The following is a 16,925-nucleotide window of genomic DNA, read 5'->3' as shown; positions in this document are numbered from 1 at the left end:
GTGCAGTAAGCTATAAGACTTTTGTCCTCGGCATGTATTGGGCATTTCCAGTTTCTTTTTGATTTGTTTGATAAATTTTTTTGAACATTTTTGGTTAACTTTAGAATATCACTTTTTTTGTTTCAAATGACTATTTGAGTATTAAAAATACTACATTGTGTTATTTGCGCAGAGGTATTTACGGAGCATCAATTCATTTGATGCAAATAATTCATTTGAAGCTAGTAAGATCATTCACTTCAATGGAATAGACTGCATTTTTCAAACAAAATGATTTTGAATAAAGAAAGAAGGAGCTCAGCTTGTGTTGGTTGAACTTTAATCTCTATTATTCTTCACTTTTCTAACTTTCTCTATTTTATGATTCTTTCTGAATGTATGCTCTCACTATGTTTTTTCACATACAGTCCATAACCCTTGGCAGTTGCTTTGTCTATAAATAGGATGCTTTCCTTTCTGGTTTAAGATCATATTCCTAAACTTCCAATCCTTACAGAGGTCAAATGTCCAGTCCTTTCTATCAGAAAATGCAGGAAAGAATGGACACTCAGATAAAGAGGCATATAGTAGAAGGGGTGATTGATTGGTTACTGGGGACATTTTAAGCATGTATTTAAGGAGAACAGGAAGTTTTTTCTTTGCTTGTTTGAGATGTGAGCGTTGCTGGTGTTGTCCATGCCTACTTACACCTTGAGAAGGTGGTGGTTGATGAGCAGTCTTTGTGAACCACAGCAGTGCACCTAGCGCAGGTGCACCTATAGCACTGTAAGGGAGGTAGTCTCTGGTGATGGTGAAGCAGAGATTTTGTTCCAGGTCAGGATGGTGTACGACTTGGCACATTGAAGAAGCTTGACATCATCCATGACAACGTAGCTCATTTGATTGGCATCTGTCTAACAACTCAGGGCAGCACAGTGGCACAGTGGTTAGCACTGCTGCCTCACAGTGCCAGAGACCTGGGTTCAGTTCCCACCTCAGGCGACTGACTGTGTGGAGTGTACACATTCTCCCCGTGTCTGCGTGGGTGTGCTCCGGTTTCCTCCCACAGTCCAAAGATGTGCAGGTTAGGTGAATTGGCCATGCTAAATTGCCCGTAGTGTTAGGTGCAGGGGTAAATGTAGGGGAATGGGTCTGGGTGGGTTACACTTCAACGAGTCGGTGTGGACTTCTGGCACACTGTGACAAGTCTGTTTAGGCAGCACTTTTTAAACCCATTAAATCTATTGTCTAGAAAGACAAAAGGTAGCACAAGCATGGCCACACCAACATTTGTATGTCCTCCTTCCAAACCACACCATTAAGACTGGATATTGTATCACTATTCCTTCACTGCCACTGGGTCAAAATCCCTGGGAGAGCCCCTTCCCTAACAGCATAATGGGTGTACCTAACTCCCATGGCTTGCACCAGTACTTTCACAAAGGCACTTAAGGATGAGCAATAAATGTTGGCCTAGCCAGTGATGTCCATATCCTGTGAATAAATATAAATAAAAAATAAGCACCTTTCAAATTTGCAAACTTCAAAGCCTAGAAGAATAAGTGCAGCCAACTCATGGCACTGGATTTATTGGAGGCAATGAGTGTCTCATCCATTAGTAAGAGTGATGGCGACAGGCCTGCATCAACTATTTTAGGGAAAGACTGCTGAATTAAGTGGCGCTCAGGCACTTAACTGGTCAATGGTAGACCTTCCCCAGGATCAAAACCCCAGAAGTTGGAGTGGGGTGGCAGAGAAACCATGCACTGAGAGCTGTCATCCAATCAAGGCTGGCAGCTTCATTGAATGGCAATGTCACTGGCTATTAACAATGCAGCACCCATACAAAGCCCAGAAGTGTCACTGGATCCTGAAATAACACTACAGAGGCTATTATCCCATCACCCTTCATTTCCATATGAAGCGCCCTTGACTATAATATTGCCTCATGGAGAGTCAGGCACCACAGCATCAGTGCCCCAACACTCAACATTTTTTCCCTTTTTTTGTGTCAGAGAGTCCTGTTCTTTTTTTTAATATAAGAAAAAAAGAGCAGAGTCCTTCACTCACACTGTTGCAGCTCTCTCAGAGCCAGCTCTCAGAGTGAACAGAGACTCTGATGTTCCTGTTTATTTTTTTTCTACTTATATTTTCCCCCAGCACCATGTTGTGTGTGTGCAGGTGTGAGACACAGTGAAAGGCACAAGATGCACGAATCTTTATTCAGTTTCCACCACCAGGAAGAAAGGAAACACCCGACTGGTCTGTGACAAGCAGTGCCCTTCACATCAAAGGGCAATGCTGTGTGATCAAACAGTCAACACTCAAACTTTCTTTTTCTCTTTTTCTTTTTTTCTTTTTTTGTGTGTGTGCAACACTCAACCTTTATTTGTCAGCCAGGGCTCCCTGATTGGACAAGATTAACAGTCCCAATCAAAGAATTCATTATCTCATTAGCTGGCTGACCTCATTTCAATGACAACAAACCCAAGATGAGAGACAAGTAATGGTGGCAGGTAGGTCGCAGGGAAGGGAATTGCCACCTTATGTGTATCTGTCTGAGGCTGTGTTTTTCTTTTCCTGATGCTACATCATTTGTTCAGGTGTGAGTACAATTGAATGAAGGATCCTTAAGCCTTCTTGCTAAGGTTTACTTTGGCTATGTCAGCCGTACAACCATTGACAATCTATTGTTTGGTCTAGGTTAAATACAATAAAATTCATTCTCTTTTCAAAAACTTACTTGGAATCCTGTGTGTGCGTGCTTTTAATAACTCATTATTAAATAGGTAAATACTCAATTGGCAAGTATACCCTTTAACAGTAACCTTTGCAGCTAAATGAGAAGTGGAGCGATTCAGACCCTCCTTACACTCTTAATGTCTGATGATTAAGTTGGTTAACTTATCTCATGCAAAGGCTAATTTATACAGTAAGGTCACATTAAGGTCTTTATGAAGACCTACCTCATTAACTGGTCAGTTGTACACTTGTTACTTGTTGACTCTTGCTGTATGTGAGTTGGCTACCCATACAACAGTAATAATTGCACTGGCGGGGAATGGAATTGGAACTTCCTGAAGATGTGAAAGGTGCTCATAAAAGCTGTTACTCACCTTATTTGTTTCTCTATTAAGGTATTGCTGTCAGCTTAGCTCACTCACTTCATATTGAAAGGGGTATTGGATTAAACCCCATCCTGGGTCTTCATGCAAGCTGATATTTCAGTCCAGCACAAGGAATGTGCTGCATCATTGCCACTGCACTTTTTCAGATAAGGTATTAAATCAGGTCACCATTTCCATGTTCAAGAGAATTTAGAAAATCCCTTAGCATATGTACAGATGAGGAGGAACATTCTCTATTGTACTCATCAACATTTCGCTCGATGAATCCCACTAGAAGTTATTAATAACTAATTTTCTTATTGTTGCTTATGGGTTCATATCATCATGCAATGACTATAAGGACACAAAATGGATTGTCATAGGAATGAAAATTCTGAGTGCCCATTTTTCATGTTTTGATTTTAGTTCCAGGCCAATAGATTGCATAGTCCTTCTCTTGTATTCAATAGGTTGTTGGGGACTGCAGGTTGATTCTCTGATCTTGATTCTCCTGCTCAACTATGTCAATTTCTGCTATTTAAGAAGATAGTACATCTCTGCTCCCTTGTCAAGCTGACCTCCAATGCTGACCTGGTCTCCGTGATGCTGTTTGGGTTTTGGGCACCTGCACCAATATGGCTGCAACTTATGTTTCTCTATTGGGTCTAGGGATTGTGAGATATTGTGTTATGAGATATTGTGTTGAAAGCTATCTTTATTAACTCTCTCACCAGCTTGCTAGATTCATTAATACCGGGTTCCTGTTCATCCATTCATAACCCTTTACTAACCCATTATTTGCTATCACAAGGTTTCATTCATTCATTCATAAAACCACGGTTCTATAGCCATGAAATTGCCTGAATGAATGAAATTCATACCAGTAACTAGTAAATGAATCTCACAACCCAGTTGAAGTAATCAGTTTAATATCCTTTATTCTTTTATTAAGTATAGGTACAATTTTAACTTAGGTAAAACCAATGACTGCAGATGCTGAAAACCAAATACTGGATTAGTGGTGCTGGAAGAGCACAGCAGTTCAGGCAGCATCCAACGAGCAGCGAAATCGACTTTTCGGGCAAAAGTCCTTCAGCAGGAATAAAGGCAGTGAGCCTGAAGCGTGGAGAGATAAGCTAGAGGAGGGTGGGGGTGGGGAGAAAGTAGCATAGAGTACAATGGGTGAGTGGGGGAGGAGATGAAGGTGATAGGTCAAGGAGGAGAGGGTGGAGTGGATAGGTGGAAAAGAAGATAGGCAGGTCGGACAAGTCCGGACAAGTCAAGGAGACAGTTACTGAGCTGAAAGTTTGAAACTAGGATGAGGTGGGGGAAGGGGAAATGAGGAAGCTGTTGAAGTCCACATTGATGCCCTGGGGTTGAAGTGTTCCGAGGCGGAAGATGAGGCGTTCTTCCTCCAGGCGTCTGGTGGTGAGGGAGCGGCGGTGAAGGAGGCCCAGGACCTCCATGTCCTCAGCAGAGTGGGAGGGGGAGTTGAAATGTTGGGCCACGGGGCGGTTTGGTTGATTGGTGCGGGTGTCTCGGAGATGTTCCCTAAAGCGCTCTGCTAGGAGGCGCCCAGTCTCCCCAATGTAGAGGAGACCACATCGGGAGCAACGGATACAATAAATGATATTGGTGGATGTGCAGGTGAAACTTTGATGGATGTGGAAGGCTCCTTTAGGGCCTTGGATAGAGATGAGGGAGGAGGTGTGGGCACAGGTTTTACAGTTCCTGCGGTGGCAGGGGAAAGTGCCAGAATGGGAGGGTGGGTCGTAGGGGGGTGTGGACCTGACCAGGTAGTCACGGAGGGAACGGTCTTTGCGGAATTTTAACTTATTTAGAGCCATATAGGTCTACAATTTTACTAATGTTTACTAACTTAAAAGACAAAAGGACTAACGCCACTTAATTATGCAAGCAGACTGGACAGGCGTCCCATAAGAAGTAGCAGTCAGCACTTAGCACATGTTTTAATCCATCTCCTGCCTTCAAACCTTTGTGTTCTCGAGATAAAAAATGTAACACCATAGTCAAGGAATTTTAATATATGTAAGAACTGCGTATAAAGGGGCCTTTGTAAAAACTATATTTTGGGATTTTATTGCCACCTCGAACTTGTGCTGTGATTGCTGAATAAACGTGGCTATTTTTGCTACTCACTGATTCTGATCATTAATTGAACATGATCCCACAACTTGGCGTAGCCGGGCAGGATCGCTGGGGACGCCATCTAAACTGACCAGTCACTGACAGTTCTTTAAGGGCAAGAAGCTTCTTTCTTAGAGTCGTGATCTAGTCCCTAAACACAATCCCTAACCATTCGTGCGTTGGCGATTTAATTTCGAATCCCCCGCATCCAAACCTCAGATCAATTAACAGAGTCTCCAGCAGGGAATTGCCCAGGTCGCGTGAATTAGAGTGATCACAAGTGACCCCGGGAAACGGCCTACTACATCCAGCGGTGGGCTAAGCCCTCCTGACATAACTGAGGAAGAAATGCTGCAGCAGCTACAGACCTACCTTGAGGTACAGTTCTCATTAGGGAAGACCTTAACCAACATTGGGCAGAAGTATAATATGCCCCAAGGACAGTGGACCCGAGAAAACATGAGGTGCGTCTGGGGAAAAACCACCCAATAGAAAAACAAAAACAGAATAAAATAGTCTCTTGCATTAATGGACAAATTCACCAGAGAAATGAAGTTATGTCCCCATCAGCTCATGACTCAACTTAAAGAGCAATTAAAAGTAATGCATGAGCAGCTGCAGAAAGAAAGATCCAAACAGGAAACAGCTCACCTTAAAAGTCAAGAGCTTGAAAAAGAGAACAAGAAAGTGAAGGATGAGATAACAGTTCTGTCAGTTTCTTTCCCAGTTCCCAAGCCCACGCAGAATTTGTACCCGACCATCCGAGACATCCAGGAAGTGATTCAGTAAAACAAAGCTATTGCCCTTGAGAAACAGACAGTCTCTAGCAGTCTCTAGTATATCCCCGATACCATTTTTACAGCCCCATTTAAACCAGGAAAGTAATGATTGAAAAATGGTCAGGCAGAGATTAGAGGATGGCACGGAGGTGGACGTCCTGTTACTACACACTGAAATGCACACTGTGCATGGACCTGCCACTCCTGAGAATTTAGACAGGTGGTCTAAAGAAATACCTCACTAGAAGGGGCCAATGGAGACATGGGAAAGCCTAGACTAGATAAGAGTATCTATGCTCCATCCCTGGGATGGGGTACAAATTCTGAACATTTTTGTAACTAAAAGAGAATAACCTCCATGAGGAAGTCAAAGGTGCTTTTGGAGAGTACAAGCAGGAGCTGCAAGCTGGCTGGACAGCAATAAAACATTGGTTACAGGGGTAAAGTCCGCATACGACTGGACAAAAGTCACAGCTTGCTGTCAAAAACCCACAGAAGAAGGAGTCACAGAATACGAGGAAAGATTTAGGAAAACCTAGAAAGAATATGCAGGAGTTCCAAGTGTGCAGGACGACAGGGATTTTGGAGGTTGTGATTATAGCCCACTGAAGTCTGCTTTTGTGGCTGGATGGAAACCTGAGCTCACTAAAATGTTAAAGCTCACCAAACCAGACTGGGACGGGGGGGGGGGGGCGTTAATTACTATGAATTGGTGAACTGAGCCCGCCAGCTCAACAGAGATATGAGCAATAAATTAAAAATGTGTTGCTGGAAAAGCGCAGCAGGTCGGGCAGCATCAAAGGAGAAGGAGAATCGACGTTTCGGGCATAAGCCTTTCTTCAGGAATCAAATTGCCTTCCTGAAGAAGGGCTTATGCCCGAAACGTCGATTCTCCTTCTCCTTTGATGCTGCCTGACCTGCGGCGCTTTTCCAGCAACACATTTTTAAGCTCTGATCTCCAGCATCTGCAGTCCTCACTTTCTCCTAGAGATATGGGCAAGCCCAACAGATAGAACAAATGGGACAGACCCTCAATAACCCTGGGAAGACCCAAGACAAACGCCCAGGGAAATGTTATGTTTGTGGGGAGGAAGGCTATTGGGCCAGGGGATGCTGGCAAAAAGGAAAAGGGACAAATTGCCTAAGAAGCAATGAGGAGGAGGAGACCCTGGAAGTTGTGAGTAACACCCATCTCCTAGATTTAAAAATACACTAATCACCCAGCAGCAGCAGGTGCTGTTAAGGTTGACAAAAAACTGAAAGAACCCACCCCGTGCCACTCTACACTCCTACAGGCTTTATGTCAGCAGTGGGGAGTCAGACTATATGTGAATATGAGGGCAGGTGACCTGGACATTGAGTCCTTTTGGACACAGGAGCAGAATTGATGTTCCTGCCCCAGAAGTATGAGACCAAACTTCCGCTAGACAGGACAGTGAGGACAGCTTATGGAGCGGGAGCTGACAGACTGAAATTAAACGGACCAAACGAATTCAGGCCCAACGAGTTGATAACCCTGTACACAGGTAGAACCTGTAGCCCAACCACTCCTCAGAATGGATATCCTCACCCTGCTGGATTCCTCTTTATCAGAACCCTACAAGGTGAAGAATTAAAAGATCACCCCATCTAGACTAAAAACAAGGATGACCGTGGGTTACTAAAACTGGAACCTGCCACTTTTACAAGAACATCTCTACCTTGCACCAAACAGGAAAAAGGGACTTTGATGAAAAGCCACAGTACTTTGAACAGCCTGGTGTGGCCTGTACGAAAAGGCAAGTGGGGAATGGATATTAACGACAGAGCACAGGAAAACCTGTGGATTGTCAAGACATTCAACCCTGTCATGACATCGGGAAAGCTACCCCCTGGAGGATCTGCACAGCTAACAAATTTACGGGCTCTGATCGAAGCCTGCAGAACAGCAGAGGATCAGTCTGCCAACTTTTACACAGACTCCCGCCATACTGCAGACTGTCATCTTATTATCTTACTGTCAGGTATTAACCGATGCTGTAAAGTCTGCTTCCTCACAAGGCGAGTGGATTCTTGTGAAAAAAGCCCACACGGAAGCCTTAGGTGTGAAATGGGAAGGACCATTCAAATGCTGTTAAGGTCCAAGGAATGGAGGCCTGGATTCATGCCTCCCACATCAAATGGGCATCTCACAATACAGCAGGACCAGAGATTGACTAAGCACCATGATGCTTGTCATTGTTATTTCAACTGTACATGTTTTCTATTTCTGGATTAGTGGTGCTGGAAGAGCACAGCAGTTCAGGCAGCATCCAAGTAGCTTTGAAATCGACGTTTCGGACAAAAGCCCTTCATCAGGAATAAAGGCAGTGAGCCTGAAGCGTGGAGAGATAAGCTAGATGTTTTCTATTTGTAAAGTGTAGTGCCAAACTATTAAAAGTCTGTAAGCTTGGATAAGGATTGTGTGATTCGCTTCGAGAGGTCTCAGTAGAATCAAAAGGAGGGACTGTGAAATATTGTGTTATGAGATAAATGCGTTTTAGGCTATCTTTATTAAGTCATTCACCAGTTCGCTAGATCCATTAATACCAGGTTCCCATTCATTCATTCATTACTCTTTACTAACCCATTATTTGCTATAACATGGTTTCATGCAACCATGCATAAATCTCACAATCCACCGCAGTAGATTAGATTACTTTACTTACAGTGTGGAAACAGGCCTTTCGGTCCAACAAGTCCACACTGACCCTTCGAAGAGCAACCCACCCCCCTACATTTACTCCTTCACCGAACACTACGGGCAATTTAGCACGGACAATTCACCTAACCTGCATATTTTTTGGAATGTGAGAGGAAACCAGAGCAAATCCACGTAGCCACAGGGAGAATGTGCAAACTCCACACAGACAGATGCCTGAGGCGGGAATTGAACCCGGGTCTCTGGCGCTGTGAGGCAGCAGTGCTAACCACTGTGCCACCGTGCCGTCCAGTAATTAGTTTAATATCCCTTATTCTTTTATTAAGTACAGGTGCAATTTCTAACTTATTTAGAGGGTATGGAATTATTACTAATATTTACTAATTTAAAAGACAAAAGGACTAACACCTCCTAATTATGCAAGCACACTGGACAGACGTCCCATCAGAAGTAGCAGTTATCACTTAGCACATGTTTTAGTCCATCTGCTGTCTCCCAGAACAGAAGCCCATCAAACCTTTGGGTACTGGAGATAAAAAAATGTAACAACATAGTAGTGGAATTTTAATATATGTAAAAACTGCATATAAAGGGGCTCTTGTATAACCTGTATTTCGGGATCCTATTGCCACCTTGAACTTGTGCAGTGATTGCTGAATAAAAGAGGCTATTTTCGCCACTCACTGATTCCATTCCTTATTTGCACACGATCCCACAGGATAAAGTCTGTCACTTGAACATGTCCCTTCACCACCTCGTTCCCTTCTGCCCAGGTCTCTGTGGATAGGCTGTATGCCAATTCTTAAGATTATCACGATTCTAACTTTGGGAAACTCTAAAGCCTGAGATAAGCTTTACGGTCACTCCCCATCCCTTAATATAGGTTAAGACCCAACAATTCCTGCTCGTTATTCTGGTTACAGAATATTCTGTTGTAACCTTGCCTGACTTTCATTGGGAGCGAACAGGAAGTTTGATAAGTTTTTGATGACAATAACATACATGGTGATATTCATTGTTCAGACATGAGCACTGATGCTTCCATTAGGTGATACTCCACAATATTTGCTAAGGAAGATAAATACTGGACGGATAGTTTTTAGAAGAATATTGCTGATTGAAAAAGGAGGAGCATACATTCACTGTTAACACTTCCTTGCATATTGCACTTCCTTGCATATTTAGAGAGTGTGTACAAAAGCACAATGTATGTTCACAATGGATATTCAATATTTGTTCAAGGAGTCTGGAAGAATGCAACTTTTTTTTATATTCATTCACAGGACATGGGCAATACAAGCTCAGCCAGAACTTAATTGCCGTTCAGAAATTGGTGGTGAGCCTATTTCTTCAACCACAGCAGCTCACGGGGTGGTGCCATATTTCTCACATTCCACAAGGACTTCTGTGAAAAATTGAGAAGCAGACCAGTGTTTGGTTATGTGCAACTTGGCACAAAAGAACCAGGAAATTAGATTGATTTAAAATTTCTCTTTATTCAGCTAGCATCTATACTTTTAGAAGAATAGCCTTCTGAGTGATCAGTGTTATCTCCAATAGTGCAGTTCTTTCAACATCTGCATTAAAAGGAAGTGTTCTCCGCATGTTATTGTGAATAGCACTGAAACTTCACTGTTGTCGCCACAATATCATTTTTATGATGAACACTGCGATGCCTTATTCTACTTTAAATTTCTTCTTCCAGAGAACAAGATGTCAAAATCCATGTCAAGCAAACCACATATATAGTGGTATAGTGAATAAAAGAGAAGTTAATATTAATTTAGCCCTGATAGTAGGTCTTTTACTGATGGGCCCAAAGTTGGCTGAAGTATTGGGTCTCCATTTCAGCGGTCAGTAGGACTTACAGGTCGCTCTGCTATAACACAGATTTCATTAGCCAAAATGACTATAACACAATTGACAAATTGTGGGCATAGTTTGGATAACACAAACTTTCTACTGAACAGGTATAGTGATTTTCTATTAGCAATCATCTACAGCACGATTTTCTATAGCGGTTTTCCATGGCATGGTTTTCTGCAGTGCAAGGTTGCAGAGGAACGCAACTGTTATACTATATAGCAGAGCACAGCGGCTCAGTGGTTAGCACTGCTGCCTCACAGCACCAGGGTCATAGGTTCGATTCCAGCCTTGGGTGACTGTCTGTGTGGAGTTTGCACATTCTCCCTGTGTCTACATGGGCCCCCTCTGGGGGCTCCAGTTTCCTCCCACAGGCCAGGTGAATTGGCCATGCTAAATTGCCCATAGTGTTAGGTGCATTAGTCAGAGGGGAAATGGGTCTGGGTGGGTTACTCTTCGGAGGGTCTTTGTGGACTGGTTGGGCCGAAGGGCCTGTTTCCACACTGTAGGGAATCTAATCTAAACAACAACCTGTAGGTCTAATTGATCAGGAGCAGGCGATAAGTTTATTGCCACCAGAATGACCACTCTGCCTATTCTCAAGAGCTACTGGCCAATTAGAACTACTGGTTTGAAAGTCTTAGCAGTATCAGTATCATGGTGGCCACTTCTGCAGCTGTACCTGAAGGACGGATCAATCAAGAGACTTCATTAAAGAATTGATTATTTTTTTCTTTAAACTCGCAGGAAGCTTTGGCTCTTGAATTCTGGTTAAGGTTGTTGGCTGACCCAAGTGTTATTAGCCTTCACATACACAAATATTTGAGTTTAAAAAACTTTGGATATTTGGACTTTTTGAAAGATCAGTGAAAGATACTCAATTATTTTGGTTAAGGCATTTGCTTGTAGTCAAATATTTAATGCAAACTGTTTGTTTACTAGAGACCATCTATCTGGGTTTACTATCAGGTTCCAGTTTATGCTATTGTTACTGTTCAGAATTGTTAGAGAAATCAGTACTTAAAGAAAAAAATTGCAGTTCAGCTCTTTATTTTTCCTGGAAATGCATTCTTGCTGTGGGTCCAGTGTTGTACCTGGAGCCCTGGTCCAGCTACTGTCACATGCAAAGTCACTGAAAGAGTTTTTTAATATTTCCTGAATGATTGTGTTTGCAAAAGTCCTCAGTGACAAACACGTGTTCAGTGACTTCCGTCATTTGCATCAGACTGTCAGATTGACAGCTATCTGAAAATCACAGAATGTATCCTTTACCTTCAAGATCTAAGATGGATTGGAGAAAGTGCTTCATTTTAAAATGAATCAGCAGAGAGTAAAAGTCATCCATGTGTTTGATCAGTATAGTTTGATGACTATAGTAGTATCAAATAATGGAATAAGTTCGACAACTATTCTGTTCCTGTCATCTTAAATCAGCTTTCTTCTCTTTTTGCCAACTCTGTGTGCATTTCTATGCATGTGTTGAGTTGTTAGAGAAGTAAACATTAATATTGTCTTATTACAACTTGCATGTTAACCAAGTCGGCATCTTTGTAGAACATGTTTCATTTCAAAATTAATCAACAATGTTATTTTTATTAAAGATACCTGGTTACTGGATCTTTTTTAATGCAGAGATATTCTCTCTAATACAGAAAAAGAGCACAACTAGCCATATCAGGATCTGGTTCAAACAAATTTATGTTGAGAACTGTGGACTTGTTGGACTAGCGACAGTGCATTCTTCCTGTCTTGGTCATAACACAGAATAGCTCCTTGGCCTTCACCTGAAGCATTTTGCAGTTAGCAGCTGGGAAGAGGGACTGTTGAAATACAAGTTGAAACAGAATCCCTGGGAACATTCTTTCCTTCTGCCATGATAGAGTGCATAATAATCTGCCCTAGTTGGCAGTTTTCAGTCTGGTTGAAGCCAATATGCGTGTGTTAGCATTTCACCTGTTTACTGTATAACATTCTGTCTATCTTTGCTATTCACAGACTTCTTTTCCAAGATGAGAAATTGCCAAAAGTATAAGTTTACCCTTTCTGCCAAGAATAGTTGAAGAGGACACTCCTTTCAAGTTTCAAATTCACCATTTTCTTTTCAATGATTTTAACGTTCCTTTATTTTTAATTCTGAGTGAAAATATTGATCTTAGAAGTTCAGAATATTTCACCATAAGAAACTATGCAAACTATTTATTGACAGGGCAAATTGTAAGTTTTGATCTCTTGCATGATTTCAAAATTAGTATAATACAACGTTGTCAAATACATTTATCGATGCAACACATGATAATTTTAACTGGTTAAAATGTTATATTTTGCAGCATTGCTTTGGAACAGCCAGACAAATGTCCTGAATAATGCGAACATCAAAAATGTCACATTAGTAGATGCTTATCATTTCAGTTTTAAGAAGGACAAAAGTAGATCAACTATTTAAAAAGTAAAACAATTTGTTTGAAGTTATATCAAATGATTAACTGAAAGTTATGCAAAATATCCAGGTTTATAGTTACTTGAAGCTTTCATAGCTACTGCCTACGAGAACTCTCAAGGATAACAGAAACAGCAACATATTGGAAATGTCAATGTTTATATAATATAATCCTGGGTATTTTATTGATCTTTATCTGTTGATACCTTCTGTGTTATCTGATAGTGGTAATTACGCATTGTGCTCTCAACTTCTTCAAACCCAGGTCGATCTTCACACCTTTAAAAGCAAACATAATGGAACATAAATTGTTGATTTTGCAATTACAATGAAATACTCTGATGTGAAAATTCAATATTCCAAAGCTGGGAATCAATAAGGGAACAGAAATTTCACAACCTTAAGAAAATCATACTGACACCTGACTAGCTAAAGAAGCATAAGAGCAGGAGAAAATGTGAAGCCAATGGCCTCCATCAAGCAAAAGGCGATTTTTTTCAATTTTTTTGTGGGGTCCATAATGAATATTATAAAACATTGGGAACTCACACAATGTAGATTGTGTTTTAAGCACTTACATAGCCATTAGTTACCCAGAAGCAGTTTCTCTTTGTGTGATCGTGGAATATCATCACCCTTACTCATTCATTGATTCACTCAGTCACTCAGCCACTGAATAATTCATGATGTGCATTTCAGGAGGAAGAAACAGTAGCAGAAACCTATTGATGACAGGGCCAACATTTTCGATTCTCAATCTATTGACTTGGTGATTCAGGGGTGCGAGCATTGGTTAGGGGTGGAAGGAGGCTTGTTGTTCAAGAAGGGACACAGATGAGTTTACTAGTCACAGCTTTAAAATTAGCACATTAATGAATTCACTGGCTTGTGGTCTGTTACAAAGGAAGGTGATTGTAGTTGTTGGATGTTTAGCTCCAAGACATTTCAGGAGGAGTTCTTCAGGGTAGTATCCTAAGCCCTACCATCTTCATCAATGTCTTTCACTTCTTTATAAAGTCAGAGGTGGGGATGTTTGCTGATTATTGTGTCCTCAGATTCTGAAGTAGTTTGTGTTCAAATGCATCAAGATCTGAATAATATCTGGTTTTTGACTAACAAGTGGCAAACAACATTCACACCACAGAAGTGCCAAGCATTGACCATATCCAACAAGAATCTAACCATTGCCCCTTGACAGTCATTGGAATTACCATCTTATGTCTTAATTTTTTTTAAAGCTAAAAGCCACAGTGGGGGCAATCATATGAAAATAGTTCCTGAATTGACAGCTGAATTCCAAACAATTAGTATCTTGGAGGTTACCATTGACCAGAACCGTACTGGACCATATAAATACCGTGGTTACAACAGCTGGTTGGAGGCTAGGAATTCCACAACAAGGAACTTATCTCCTGAGTCCCTAAAGTCTATCCACACAAGTCAGGAATGTGAAGGAATATTCCCACTTGCCTAGATGAGTGTAGGTCCAACAACACTCAAGAAGCTTGACACCATCCAGAACAAAGTAACCCTCTTTATTGGCATCACATCCACAAACACCCACTCCCTCCACCACTGATCCTCAGCATCAGTATTGTGTACCATTTACAGGATGCACTGCAAAACTTCCCCAAGGCTCTTTAGGCAGCACCTTCCAAACACACAACTAATCATTCAGAAAGACAAGGGCAACGATACATTAGAAAACCAAAATCCACATGTGCAACTCAAAGCCACTCACTATCTTCACTTGGAAATATATTGCTAATCCTTCAGTGTTGCTGGGTCAAAATCCTGGAACTCTGTCTGTAACAGCATTGCCTACAGCAAATGAATTGCAGCAATTCAATAAGGCAGTTTTCCACCACCTCCTCAAGGGCAATTAGGGATGGATAATAAATGTTTTTGGCTCAGCCAACAACATCCAAATCCCAATGAATGAATTAAAAAAAGATCAGGAAGGCCCCTGTGGCACAACCAATTCGTCATGATCTGCGCATTTCTTGTGAAGTGTAGACTGTCCTGAAAGGGCTGTCCAAACTTCAAGGGGTTTTGTTTTCTGGCCTGAATGTACTACACTATCATTTTGAGGGAAGCCCAAGTCAGGGAGTCACAAAGATTGTTAGAATGTACCTTCTCCTGTTGCGGAAGTGGGCACTGCAGATGCTGGAGATTAGAGTCAGGATGAGTGGTGCTGGAAAAGCACAGCAGGTCAGGCAGCATCCAAGGAGCAGGCAAATTGACATTTCAGGCAAAAGCCCTTCATTGGATGCTGCCTGACCTGCTGTGCTTTTCCAGCACCATTCATCTTGACTCTTCTCCTGAAACAGCAACTCCTGGACTTGGATTAACCTATGAGAGGTGCAGACACATCAAGGTATAGAAACAGAACTTATGTCCTACTTTGTTTCCTCAAAGCGAAAAGCCACAGTGGGGGCAAACATATGAAAACATTTCCTGAATTGAGTGCTGAGGTAAAACCTTCCCAAGGAGATTAGAAAACATAGGAAATAGCAGCTTTGGTATTCATTCCCTAAAGTCTGCACCAACCTTCAACGAGATCATGACTGATCATTCATAGAATCATAGAACCTCGACAGTGTGGAAACAGGTCATTTTACCCAACAAGTCCACCAGACCCATTCCCCTACCCTATTATTCTACATTTCCCCTGACTAATACACCTAACCTACACATCCCTGAACACAATGGGCAATTTAGCATGGTCAATTCACCTAACCTGCTCATCTATGGACTGTGGGAGGAAACCGGAGCACCCGGAGGAAACCCACGCAAAAATGAGGAGAATGTGCAAACTCCACACAGACATCTAGGTCATTCTCTCACACTATCCCTATATCTCTTGATAGCTTTACTATCTTGAATACTGTCTGCAGTTTTGGTCTCCTTATTTAAGGATGCAAATTTATTGGAAGCAGGTCAAAGGAGGTTTACTAGATTGATATTTGAATGAGAGGGTTATCTTTTGAGAAAGAATTGGTCAGACTGAGTTTGTTTCCACTAGAGTTTAGAAAAGTAAGGGGTGATTTGAATAAAGTCTATAAGACCCTGAATGTTCTTGACAAGGTGGACCTGAAAATTTCATAGGTTAATCCAAGTCCAGGAGTTGCTGTTTCAGGAACAAAATGAGTTTTTTTTTCTCTCAAGGTGTTGTTTGACTTTGAACTTTCTGCCTGAAGATGGTATATTCAGGGGTATTTGAATATTTTTTAGGCAGGGATGACCCTGTGTCTAAATGAGTGACAGTAATCCAACCTACTTCATTCCTAAATGGCCAATTCTGCTGCTAATTTGTATGCTTATCAATCTTTAAATGTGTCCATCTTTGTTTTGAATAACCTCAATAATCAAACATCCACAACACTCCAGGGTACAAAATACCGAAGCATCACCACCCTAATTGGGAAGAACTTCCTCCTTATCTCAGTAACAATCACCTATCTGAATTGGACAGAAAAATAATTTTTCTGAATAAGAATTTGCTTAAAGAGAGACTATAGCTCTGTTTCATAAGTGCCAACTCCTTTAAAAAAAGCTCCTTTGACCATCTTTCTTGACAACCTCAATAGGAAATGTATTAATAATTCTGGAAATTGGACAATTATTTGTTGTTTACATCAACCAAGGCTTTAACTGCCAGAAGTAAAATTAAACGTCAATCTTTGTGAAAAGAGGATGCCAATAGCTTCTTTCACTCTCATATACTGCCCATCAGCCTCAAATATAAAGCCTGGTATTGCCTGTCGACTTTCAAGAATTCACAAATGTTTTCAAAGAATATTGTCACTGTCAAACTCTAATTTCTCTAAATTGAATAGTGGTTAAATACAAATTGCCCCATCCCATGTGGATCCCTTCTTTAAAAATTTACGCTTTAGTTGATATTCTTCCAAAACATCCTTACAGTCAAT

At 41.4% G+C, this 16,925-nt stretch overlaps 1 protein-coding gene across 1 annotated transcript in view; it reads right to left on the bottom strand.

Annotated features, from left to right (window-relative positions):
- Positions 1-12,748: 12,748 nt before the first annotated feature.
- zap70 (zeta chain of T cell receptor associated protein kinase 70) overlaps positions 12,749-16,925 on the bottom strand; it is a 98,527-nt gene continuing 94,350 nt past the window's right edge. Inside the window, exon 13 of the mRNA XM_072593584.1 lies at positions 12,749-13,272. Coding sequence (XP_072449685.1) covers positions 13,176-13,272 — 97 coding nt within the window. The 3' untranslated portion in view covers positions 12,749-13,175. The remainder of the gene's footprint in view (positions 13,273-16,925) is intronic.

The sequence above is a fragment of the Chiloscyllium punctatum genome, chromosome 24 (assembly GCF_047496795.1).
Source record: "Chiloscyllium punctatum isolate Juve2018m chromosome 24, sChiPun1.3, whole genome shotgun sequence".
NCBI lineage: Eukaryota > Metazoa > Chordata > Chondrichthyes > Orectolobiformes > Hemiscylliidae > Chiloscyllium > Chiloscyllium punctatum.
This window is presented reverse-complemented; position numbering and strand designations above follow the sequence as displayed.